The sequence below is a fragment of the Rattus rattus genome, chromosome 6, assembly GCF_011064425.1.
Source record: "Rattus rattus isolate New Zealand chromosome 6, Rrattus_CSIRO_v1, whole genome shotgun sequence".
In the NCBI taxonomy this organism is placed as follows: domain Eukaryota; kingdom Metazoa; phylum Chordata; class Mammalia; order Rodentia; family Muridae; genus Rattus; species Rattus rattus.
The window spans coordinates 34,202,914-34,215,769 of record NC_046159.1 but is presented as its reverse complement, the minus strand read 5'-3'; the positions used below and the strand labels follow the sequence as shown (position 1 = coordinate 34,215,769).

Below are 12,856 nucleotides of genomic sequence, written 5' to 3'. Positions count from 1 at the left end.
TCCTGTTATCCCAGTGAGTCCGTAAGAGAGTGATACGACAAGCCCAGCCATTCACCCTATACAGTAAGAGAGGAACAAAAGTGTTAAAATCCAGTCCAGCCTGACCCCTTGCCAGGGCCCTTCTCCCTGAAACAGGGTCCCACTCTCATATTCTCTTGTATCTAGCACAGGCTGGGACCTCAAAGGTCAGAAGCCTTTGCACATCTGGCTTGCCATTTGTACTTTGCCATGGACTCCTCACTTCCGGCTTGCTGCTACACTAACATCTCTGTAACATCTCTCCCACGAGCTCGTCAGGGAACACAAGCCAGGCAGCCCCACCCAGGTGGTTTTCTCGTTTTACAAATGCAGAACAATGGCTAGCATCCAGTCATACACATAGCTGATAAATGCCAGACCCAGCACAGTGAGGCTGGTCTCCCCATCACAGGCTGACATCCTGAAGAGCAGCACTGTCTTACATCACTGTTTCTCAACCAAACAGGAGCCAGCAGCCGCACTGAGGCTCAACTCCAGATCAATCCTTAAAAACTAATTCCCTTCTGGAAGGAAGGTTAAATAGCCCCTCATTAGAAGATCAGTTCTGCTCAGGCCTGCTGGGCCACTTACGAAATGCTTCTATGAGGATGACTTGTTTCCAGGCCTCTAGGGCTACCTGAAATACTCCAACAATGAAGCCTTATTCTTGAATTAAGTAAACTTGGAATCACTCAAATGTTAAGGGTGGAAAGATTGCTCTATTTTAACTGGTATAATTCAAGGAGGAGAGGAATTGGATGCCAGAACAGATACAGGTCAACAGCTTTAAGGACCACACCAAAGCTCTCTCTGTGGAAAATGGTCCCCAATTTAGGGAGATGGTGGGTGCTCTGAGCTATCTCAGTCTCACTCCTGGAGGAGCTGAGGCAGGAGGATCTCATGTCTGGGGCCAGAATAGATCAAATAGTAAGACCCATTTCAGGAGGTTGGGGTCATAAAAATCTCTCCTCTGAAGACCTGCCACTAGACTGTCCATTCCTGTGCATGTAAAACAGAAAGCAGATTTGTAACTGTTTTGTTAATGGTAGTCACCGGGTGAGAAGGGTGGAGCTAGGCATCACTGCAGGGAGATTTGGGTGCACGAGAAAGACATTGTGAAGGATCACTGTGCTGAGTCCTAACACTGGCAATGAGGGTAGGGTCACTCCCCCCCAACACACACACACACAGACACACACACACACACACACACACACACACACACACACATCTTTTAAAAGCAAGTCAAATAGAGGGCTGTAGAAAAGTCACTAAAGTTCTTAACTTACAAGCATTAGAACCTGAGTTTTATCCCTAGACCCCACATAAGCCAAAGCCAGTGTGCTGCTACATGCTGGCAACACAGAGCTAGAGAGATAGAAACAGGCAGATACCTTGGGTTAATTAGGCAGACAACTCAGCTTGCTTTGTGAGTTCAGGACAGGATAAGGTCATTTCGAATAAACAATGTGGGTTGTGCCTGAGAAGGAACAATACCTACCCTGGTCCTCTGAAATCAGCACACACACACACACACACACACACACACACACACACACACACACACACACAGAGTGAACCAGAAATGTCCCCTAACGCACACTCAGATTACCACACCACAGAATACACTCTACCATTTGCTTTTTCCGAGTCTCTCCTCACTGTCAGGCTTCTCTCCATTTTCTCTCTATTCAACCTTCACGGTCTAAATCCCCAGGTGACCTACTTGCTCCTCCCATAAGGGTTTATTAACAGACACCTTCTTCCATATTTCTGACGTTTATGTCCAAATCATAGCAGTTAGCATAGCTAGACTTGCAGTCTGGCTCAGTGGTCAAGCCCTTGCTGTTACTCAGCAGCAGTTTGCAAAACTGAGTGAAAAGTATGAGCTTCCCTCTCTACGGCCCCTGGCTTGTGTATCCTTTAGGGCACACGGAGTCTAATGTTAGAGTCCCTATGCATGACATAGAGTAGACGTAAGTAAATGCTATGTCATCGTCCATGCCTTTGTTAAAATGAGGGGCTTGTTCCTTCATATTTCTAACAGGGTGAGCCCTGCTTCTGATGAGAACAAGATGGTGCACACACCTCTCTGAAGTCTTCCCTTCCCCCAGTCTATGGAGAAAGATAGTTTAAGTTTCTCAGCCTGCAGCTCCGTCATTAACCCAACACCTCTCCAATTCTAATGTACTACATTTCTGGAAATTCTGTTGAACGGCAGTCTAATGAAAAGGAGCCAGGTTAGACTCTGAGATTTTTGCATTTCTTGTGTGCTTATGGGTAAGGTTGCTGGTTCGAGGACCCCATGAGAGCTACTGGATCTAACCAAAGCATCTGTAGCAGCAAAATACAGGCATGTTTCTCAGGGCTTTGTAATGAATAATAAAACCTGCCTTCTATGTTGCCCTGCCTCCAAAGGAGATTTCAAATACTTGAGAGGTTGTTTTGGGTACATTAGCAAAATATTTAAGTCTTTCTCAGAGTCATAAATGTCTGGGAGCCTGTTCCTTTGTATGTGCTAGTAGTGTTGGTTCAGTCACATACTACCAATAAATCAGAAGGCAATGGAGGAAAAGAGACACTCTGGAAGATTCCATTCTAGTGATAGATAGTTCAAAGAAGGAGTGAAGGTGTTGAGAAGAGCAGATGACCCCTCATAGAAGTCTTTCCAGACAGCCCTGGCATTTGGAGACAGCCCTGGAGCCTGGCGGTGAGCCCCAGTTGAGCTTTTATTAGGAAGGGCCCCACCCTTCAACACTTGCCGCCCATGGCCCCATTCCCGGATGTTCTTCTCTCTTCCCAGTAAACAGTGAGTGGCAGCATATTGATCAGGAGCCCTTTGAGCCCCCACACAGTCCCTTTGCTGTTATGCCAAGTCTCTCAGAGGTCAGTGTGAAGGAAAACACCCTCTCTCTGTCTCCTTTTCCAGATGTCCCTGGGCCAGCAGCAGTCCGCAAGAGGAGTGGCTTGTCTGCGGTGCAAGGGGATGTGCTCCGGCTTCGAGCCGCATTCTTGGAGGTAATGGATTTGGTCAAGGAGACTCTGTCTGCTTTTGTTTTCCTGACTGTCCTTTCCAAAAATGTGGGTGGTTCTCTCTGCTGACATTGTGTAGGATGCGGGCTAGGAAGGGCAGCTGGGGAATGAGAGCCTCTGCGGCTCCTAATTCAGGAATGAGTGGATGTTGTAAGAAAAATACTTTGCACTACATAAACCATAGCAAGGTAAATGGTATCTGGTCCAGCAAGGATTATATCCTTGTTTTTTTTTTTTTTTGTTGTCGTTGGCTTGTTTGGTTTTTTATGTTTGTTTACTTGCTTGCTTTGCTATAACTAAACATCTGACAAGAAGCAACTTAAGAGAGCAAGGTTTTCTTTTGGCTCACAATTGGAGGGGATACCATCAGCCATCGAAAAGAGGAGGATCCATGGTGACAGGAGTATGCAGTTGGTACTCCTCACATTTTAGTGGGACAGTGTGAAAAGGTCAGATGGGAAGTAGAGCTGGCCTATGAAAACTCCAAAGCCCCACTCCCGTGAACCCAGTTCTTCGAGCAAGGCTCTCTACCTCTTAAAGCATCTATAGCTTTATAAAAGCAGCTACCAACTGGGACCAAGTATTCAAACACATGAACCTGTTGGAGAGATTTTACATACAAGCCACAACCGACAACTACAGGAAGATGCATTTAGAGATGCCTTTAGGGAACGACCATCCCCTCTCAGGTCTGAAGATGGACTTGCTCTTACCTCAGCAGCGTCTCTGGGGTGGGTTTTTTAGACTTAGGTGTGGTCAAAGGTAGAGCAGGGAAGACCGTTCTGTCAGTAAAGTGCTTGCCTTGCCTCATGAGAGCTTGACTACCTTTCCCCCAACTCAAATGTCTCTGAGGAGGCAAAGACAGGAGGATCCCTAGGGCTTGCTGACCACCCAGGCTAGGCTTGATAAATTCCAGCACAACCTTCTTTGTAAATGCTGGCGCAATGAGAGAGCTTCTCTCAAATAACAAGAAAGACAAAAAAAAAAAACAAGAAAGACAGCACCTGAGAATCGACAGCAAAAGTTGTCCTCTGACCACATGCATGCACACACACACACACACACACACACACACACACACACACACACACACACACACACACACACACACACACACACACACACACACACACACACACACACACACACACACACACACAGGGGCACACAGGCTGTCAAAGGCATTCTGTCCACAGTACGGGAAGACCAGGACCTGTGATTCACATCTGTACTGGAATTTGCCTTTCGTCTTTTATCACAGAGGTCTCTGAAACAATGTTGAGACTGCCAATAAGCGTAATGGCCTAGAAATCTTCACATCAGCACCCTTATGGATGGTGGCTCTAGAGTGGTACAGGGTACAACCCGATGGCTGCCTCTGCCACCACAAAATGGGAGGATGTACTCCATAGAACTCTATAGCAAACCAGGAGCTTTTGTTCTTCATGTCTTATCATCGCTTGGGCATTTAATATGGTTCAAACTTCCTGAGGTGTTTCCTAAGATGCTGACTCTATGGTGAGACTGCAGTTGAAAAATATCTGCTATACATGAGCCCCCATCTCAAAAGAAATCAGCCTACTGAATAATGAGCAAACCTTTCCTTACTGAAAAAGTGAAACAATATGCACTAGAAATTATTTCTCAGTTTTGCAAATATGTACAAGGAAGGTGGGTAATTGGGATGAATTTACTAAATGGACTGGTTTGAACTTAGGCTTAAAAGAAACATAGCCTCTCAATCTTAAACATCTGCACTCTGGTGGGTTGTGAGCTTTTGAAACTGCCCCATTCCTTGACTCTATTTCTTTACAGACTTCAGCCTCAGAGGATCATACATGTTCTTCCCCATGGAAGAGACCCAAAAAGTCATACAACCAAGGCCTTTATCCTCTAAAAACTACCTCCTTCACTTGTTCCCAGCAGCAAGGTCCACCCATTCCATTTTTAATGATTTGAGAAGATTGTGTAGCCTTGCGAGAAGTTAACTTCTCTATCGCGCCAACTCTACTAGTCCTTATCTTTCTTCCATCAGGGTCCTGAACAATGCTGAGGAATCTCTTCAACTCTTTGTGGACAGCTAGATAGTCTCTGTAGCTGAGACAGAGTAAATGTTCCCTCAGCAAGGCTCAGTTTTGGGCTGCTACTCTCCAGCATCCTAACAGGGTCCTGTAGTGTATGTGGTTTGTTTATCTGGTTGTTTATGGAGACAGAACAAGTCTGTCCCTAGTCCTCATGCTTCCTTGGAGCAGAAGTCTCTGCATTGTTTTAAGTCCTATGTTTCCTTGTCCATCCTGCCTGTGGTTTTAAAACCAAATGCATTTCTTGAGCAACATATATTGTACTTGGAAGTCCTACACAGAGTATGCCTGCCTTCCTGCACTTGGCCATACCAGGAGCTTACATTCAACCCATGTTGATGCAGTGATGTCCCAACATGGGGGTGGGAGGTTTGCACACTTCCCATATAGTCCCAGTTTTCATAGTAGATTGTTGAAAATACTGTATTACTTTAATTTCTGTTGTTATTATAAATACCCCAACTAAAGCAACATTAGGAGAAAAAGAAATTTGGGGGCTCAGAGTTCTAGAAGGTATACAGTCCATCTTGGTGGGAAAAGCATGACAGTGGAGGCATGAGGCTGGCCAGTTGTACTGCATCAGCAATCCAGAGGAGACAGCAAACAGGAAGTAGGGTCCATCTATAAAATTTTAAAGTCCTCCCCAGTGACACTGTTCCTTCAGCAAAGCTCTACCCCCTAAAGTTTTATAACCTTCCACGTACCACCATTAGCTGGGGCCAGTTGTCCAAACACATGAGCCTAAGGAGGGTATTTCACATTCAAATCCCAACAGATATTTCCATAACTGAACTTCAGTCAACCAGGTTTGAAAGGAAAGTCTGCAGCCAGTGGACTTAACTAATATAGAACTTGATACAATTCCCAGTTATCCACAAAGAGAAGAGGATTTGCCACTTTAGTGCCACTTGTGCTCTTTGGGGATGAGAATGCACCCCTCACAATGTGGGTACCTGAAAAGAGTTAAGGCAGAGTGGGAAGGTGTCTTCTTACTCATCTGATGCAGTGCAGCAATGTGCCTAGCAGTAAGAGCATGGATATCAGGAGAAGTTATTTGGAAGAGATCTCAAAGAACATCCTCGTGTTTCTTAACATCTCCCCATCTCACATGCTTAGGTACCGTCACGGGATCCCACATTAACTAACACAGCCCACAGAAGCCTCCACGTCCAGTTTCACCTGTGAGCTATAGTGAGGTCAGGGGATCAAATGGATCAGAAAGTACTTATAGTCAAGGCTCTCCAGTGTCCCACACTAGGCTTTTCTGTCCACGTCTGCTGTTGTCATCTCTCAAGTGAAAACGATTATTCCTGTCCATCACCAACCTCCCAGCCTGCCTCTCAAAATCAGAGGCAGGAGAGTCTAATGAACTGAGAATGTGATGCCCACTTATACATAACCGGGGACTCCTTTCTGTGGGAGCAAAAAGAAAAGACTTCTCATGTATATCCTGCAATGCCTGCAAGGTCCTTTGTCTCCTGTGGTGCTGGGATACATCCTTTGGGCCATAGATTTAACTCTTCTCACATGTCAGCCTACCAAATGTGAACTCGGGATGTAAGCACCCCCAAATAACATTCTGTCCATCATGCCACACAAGACACAGCCTGAAACTAAACAAAAGTTAGGGCTTAATTTAGCCTTTCTCACCTCAATGCTTTCCAGACTCCGGAACACAGAACACTGGGCTCTCATCTGTATGTGACCTACTCACATTTGGGAGTGAGTTAGGGTTAGCAGAAGTGCCCCCTTATTCCCTGATTCTGTTGCAGTTCAACCTTCTCCTACTTTGTGTTAAACTTCCCTCTCCCTCAGCCATGGCGATTGTTAAACCTCCTAGTTAAACCTCCTCAGCCATCCCAGTTAAACCTCCTCTTCAAATGAGATGCACTTTCCAAACACACACACACACACACACACACACACACACACACACACACACACACACCACATACACACCATTGGAATTTCGGGGCTGATGATGCTTCGCTGAGGGAGCCTGAACTGTGGGTTGCTTTCGTCCACATCCCATGCTTCTATATACTAACTGACAGAGCCATCATGCATCCTAGCCATAATCATGAGAACTGTCAACATTGCTAACCACCCATTAAGGGACCTGATGGGGTCAAAGGACCGTGGATGTAAGACAATCTAATGGCACCTCTGACAGCCTGATGTAAAAGCAAGCAGGCTCTTTCAAGATGCTTCATCCTTGTCTCTGCAGTTGGTCTTCACATTGCCCACTTTCTTTCAAAATCTCTTAAATTGCATGCACTGGGGCGTCTGAGACACTGCACAGCAAACCTTGGTGACAGGCCTTTGAAGGGAGGAAAGAACACTTTTCTTCTCACACCACAGAACTCTCTGGAGTTCTAAAGCCTAACAGCATGACACAAAACAGCCAAACACTTTCTTTTATTAATTGTCAAAGAGAGGCACCGGGGCTTTCAAGTGAACTTGAAATTTCCCCAGAATGTATCTTTCCCTCCCGGGGCCCCTGTCAGAGCCACCCTCCCGGGACATCAATCTCCCCAGCTGGGAGGTTTTACTCAGTTCACTCCCTTCCCCTGGCTTCTGTCCACAAATCTGAACAAAATTCCCACCATATCTCACTTCAGTGGGCATGCTGAAGAATTTCGACCAGAACTTATGCAGCTCATGAATCATAGGAGACAATTTTAATGATTCTTAAGAGCAGAGAATTTAGCATACATTTTTTTAAAAGCCAAGTAATAAATATTTTAGTCAGGTCAGAGGGCCTCTGTTATAAATACTCAACTGTGCCCTTCCAGCCCCAAAGCAACCAAGGATAGAAAAAAAAAGCCTGTGTTTCAATAAAACTTTATTTGTAAAACAGAAGTCAGGAGTCAGGGGCCAGATTCAGGCCACAATCCACAGCACACATTTTGAGTAAATTAATACTTGACATAGTGACCACCAAGAGGAAACTGCAACTCATGTTTACAACCAACATGGCACACAAACTTCTTGAGTGATATTTGCATTCTGAGTTCCCTAAAGCTAGACAGAAAAAGACAGGTGTGCTGCCTCAATACCATTTTCTGTCCTAAAGGCCTTGTCACTCTACTGCCATCCTTTTCAGGTTAATAAAGTGAAACTTGAGCTTGATTTCAAAACAGTAGATGCTTCTGTTAGGGCCGAAGCACGTCTTCTCTGGAGGATGAACTCACTTGTTTCCACTGTTCCCCAGGAAAATATGCAAGTCTTGTAAATGCAGCCAGGAGGAGCACTGCCTAAGCTCTGACCTGGAGGATGATCGGAAAATTGGGCGCCTGCTGATGGACTCCAAGTATGCCACGCTCACTGCCAGGGTGAAAGGTGGAGATGGCATTCGCATCTATAAGAGAAACCGCATGATCATGACCAACCCCATTGCCACTGGCAAAGACCCCACCTTTGACACTATCACCTATGAGTGGGCTCCCCCAGGAGTCACCCAGAAACTGGTAAGACTATCTTCTTCTACTCGAGTGATTATTTTTATTCCCTCTTAAGTATGAGCTGTGACGCAGAATCCTGAAGTTCATTGATAAGGTAGGAATGGCTGTAGTTTCAGCCCTGCTCCTGGATCAGGTAATAATGAAGCAAAGAGAGCCTGGAGCTCAGCCTTTCCTCACCTACAGAATGGAGTGAGGCACTCATATGAACTCTTGAGGGCTTTCCAGTTCTATATGGGAGCATTCACTGTGCTTTCAGGCTCCTCGTTTCTGAGCTAGGGATATTTATCATGATTCTCTGAGTGTTCTTTATTCTCTGCAAGATGTTTATTTCCATATAAAATTATCTGGATCCCTCAACAAGCCTATGGGAAAACAGAGGAAGCGTCCTTTCTCCTCAGACATAGAAGGCTGTTAATCTTAGAATAAGGAATGAATAGCTCTTAAGTATCTGAGAACTCCATCACCCAGCAAGGCAGATTCCCTTACACAACAAGAAACAGAGAATGGCTTTTGCAAGTTGTGAAGCAGGGACCGATGGCGGCTACAGAGGATGACATCAGTGCAGCGGCAGAGCCAGGATGCCGTGGGATTCAGACATCCCCTCTGCCCTCCGCGCCTAGGTTGTGCAAGCCAGCAAGAGGTGCTCACACGTCAGTGGGACACAAGCCATCGAGTCATAAAGAGCTGGCTAAGGCTATCAGGAAGCAGCTGGTAAAAGCTCCGGATTTGCTCCCCATCTAATCAGGGGCAGCCATCGAAGGGCCATGATGAATGCTGCCTTGTAAAACCTCCTGGCTACAAAGACCCCCTGTCTGCCCCACAGCTGGCTGGTCTCAGTTTTGGCACAGGTCAACACTCTTTTTGCTCACCCCTCCCCCTCTCTGTTTTCATTACCGAGTGGCCGGGCCTGATTAAATTTTGGAAGTGGGACAGAATCTGGTTGTCCATCACCCTTCCCTACCAAAACAAAAGCTAGAGAACTCCATCAGTCTTCCAAGCTGGTGCCCATCAGCTTGCCTGTGACTTTGTATCTCGTACTACTATGCACTAGTTGTCACCAAACTAAGAGTATTTCAACCACAGCCTTGTGTAATGTCCTAGTGTCTTAGGCAAACATTATTAGAGGGAAACAGGCTCAGAGAGAGCCTGCAACTAGCCAGATGCCCATCTGATTTGATTTAGGAGAAGCCAAGCCTTGAGTTCAGGCCTCCATTCCCACCCCTGTCAAAGCCTAGGTTGCTTCAACCCCAACCCCAGCCCAGACTATTAGGACTGGTAAATGGAGGAGGAAGCAAACGAGAGAGTTAGCCTATTTGAAAGCAGGCCTCCAAGAAGGGAAAGAAGCTTGAGTGGGCTTCGGCCACTAATTTGGAAATAAGGGAGAAAAGAAAGAAGAGGAAGCCAGCATCCACTGAGCGGTCAGCATGTATGTCTTCCGAGGGTCTGCCACTCCCTCTGTGTCACAGCCACTATGGCTGAGTGTGCCACAGCCCATTTTAAGGGGGAGCACATCCAGACTTGTAAGTCTCATGCCTCATGATTTGTTCTCACACCCGATGTAACCACTGACATCAACAGTGATCTGCCTCCCAACTGAGCCCATTACACCCCAGCATCCTACTGAAATACAGCACTCTGGGAGCTGTCACCTGGGGCTGACATGTGATTGACATAGCAAAAGACAAAAAAACAAAAAAACTCTTATTGTCCTTAGGTAACAGCAAGAGAAAAGTCAGAAAAGAGATGCCTTGAGCTGGGGGCTGCTTGTCCTGACCCTAGAGCCCAAGTGTGTTCTACTGCAAAACCCAGGAAACAACCCTTTGCCTGCCTCTTAGCTCTCAGTATAGCTGATGCTTATAGATTCTAGAAGTCTCTCCACCTGAGATGTCCCTGCTAGATGCAGAGCAGAATATTACATTGCCCCCCCAGGAATTTCATAAATCCTAGATGAATCTTTCCAACTGGGCTACCTCTCCCTAAAGGTCTTGTAATATGACTTTAACTACTTTCCTAGAGAGACACCTAGAAGATGGTCTAACAAAAGCCAGACCAGTGCCAGATATCATTGAGGCCCAGACTTCCACATTCTTATTCTTATTTTATCTTATTCTATACTGTTTTAGTCCATGGTAAGTGCCTGGAGGCCTGAGCTGAGAAGGATCCTGAGTGAGCTCTTCATCAAGGATTGACTAGCAATGTCTGTCATGAGCATAGACATAGAAGCAATGGCAGGGCCAGACCCAACAGCCCCACAGCACAAACCAATGGCAAGTGTAGATTTGCAGGATTCTTGACAATGTGAAGAGGAGCCACCACACAGTTACAACAGGAACACTGACTCCTGAGGAAGGAAAGCTCCCATTCTCCAAGGCCCAGTCAAGAATCTACTTGTAGCCATACCCCACAAGCAATCCAGAGTTGATAAGGGATACTATAAGTGCAGAGGTAGTGAGTACCAGTGCTATGGGACTCCTAGCAAGGGATGGGCAGGTACTGAAAGCCAAAGAAATGGACACACCTAAGGCACAGGAGACCCCAAAATCAGGTGACACGGAAGAAAAGAGCTTAAGACCCAAGCTACTAGATCCAAAGCTGTCACTACCATATATCATGATTCTAGGGCTTATTTAACCCTCTGTGCCTCTGTTTCCCAGATTATAGCAGTACCTTTCTCTGAGGCTCCCATGAGAATTAAAGGGTCAGCTGATACATAAGATCTTTGTGCTATGAGGGTCCTGGAACATGGTAAGATCTACCATACTGTGGCCTATTCTCTCCACGGTTAAACCACCAAAGTTGGTGGAACATGGTGCCCTAGCAAAAAAAAAGCAATTGTTCCCCCAAGTGATGAATCTTGCACCTAGGCTGCTCCAACAATGGGAATCAGTGAAGTGTTTCAGAGGAACGAAACTCTTGCCTCCACCTTCCCAAACCCCTACTTTGAATAATGGGGCCAAGATATTCCCTGGGCATCACCTGAAGAGGGTCTGTGTGGGTGACTTGGCCGTACAAAGCTCTGTCCTAAGCCATCTCCAGAGCTCTGTACCCTGACCTAGACATTGATTTATTCAGCTGTCATGTTTCCCTGTCTTCTGATGGTCACAGACCCTTCCCTACCACCACTCATTGCCCACACAGAGGCTGATCTGACCCTAGGATGTCTGTTTCCACTATGCATATTAAAGAACCTGCCTGAGGGCTCCCATCCTGGACTGCAAATCCCCCTCTGACTGCAATTGGGTAACCCACAAAAGTCTCTTCACTGTTTCCAGATGATTCCTACACACCCAAAGGACTGAGCCTCGGTTCTAGAGAGCTTCCTCAATGACGGTCATGCTGTAGTCTACTTGTTATTTCTCAATAACTAAAAAGAAACCACTACACTTTGCTACCCCCTAATACAGGGTCGGAAAGAATCCCTTCTCATATGGGGCACCAGCTAAGTGGTAGACCAGGGGATCTGTTTATCCCTGTGCTGGCTAGAGAATCTGGGCCTCCTTGGCTAGGTAGAGTCCTTTGTCCCCTCTGGCCCTCTTTAAGCTGTTAGCTGAAGTGAACCATCAACTTCTCACTCTGTTGTGAGTAGGGAGAGTCAGGCAAGGTTGCCTGGATCCTCTCCTACTGGTACTATGTTGCCTGCCCTGAACTTAGAAGATGAAGTTGAGGTCTACAGGGGTCAGGCACTTGGGGAGATGGTTTAGTTGCTGAGTCTGCCCCCCCTCCCCCACCATCCCAGGACTCTGGCCACCTTCTGTTTCTGGGAAAGTACTTGAACAGCAACTGGCCATGTGCAGATATGCCTGGAGTTGACCAAGGGTACTGTGAGCATTTTTATGCCAGTAAAGACTCAGATGGGAGGTGGAGGTGGTGCCTGGAAGCTAGGACACAGCCAACAACTGGGCACATGGTTCTTGTCTTCTTTAGAATTTACTTATTAAAATGCCCAGTGACTACCAGGCCTGGGGCATTCGCACCCAAGCTTCTTCTCCCATACTGTTCAACTTCCCACTACTATGACAAATTCACAAGATAATCAACTTATGAAAAGGAAAGGGTGTTTGCGCTCCTGGTTCTGGATCATGTAGGTCTAGGTGACACTACACTAAGAATGTGAGAGAGTGTTCCCTTCACAGCAAGGAAGCAAGAAAGGACCAGGGTTTCTCTCCACCACTTCAAAGGCTTGTCCCCATGTGACCTATAAGCCCTGTCACACTCCACCTCTTTCAGGTGTTCACCATCTCCCAAGAGCACCAGGCCGGA

The 12,856-nt window shown here is 46.3% G+C and overlaps 1 protein-coding gene across 1 annotated transcript in view; it reads left to right on the top strand.

The window, feature by feature from the left end:
• Lmcd1 (LIM and cysteine rich domains 1) overlaps positions 1–12,856 on the top strand; it is a 58,954-nt gene that overhangs the window by 28,089 nt on the left and 18,009 nt on the right. Inside the window, exons 2-3 of the mRNA XM_032907435.1 lie at positions 2,948–3,036; positions 8,347–8,602. Of these exons, the coding sequence (XP_032763326.1) occupies positions 2,948–3,036; positions 8,347–8,602 (345 nt within the window). The remainder of the gene's footprint in view (positions 1–2,947; positions 3,037–8,346; positions 8,603–12,856) is intronic.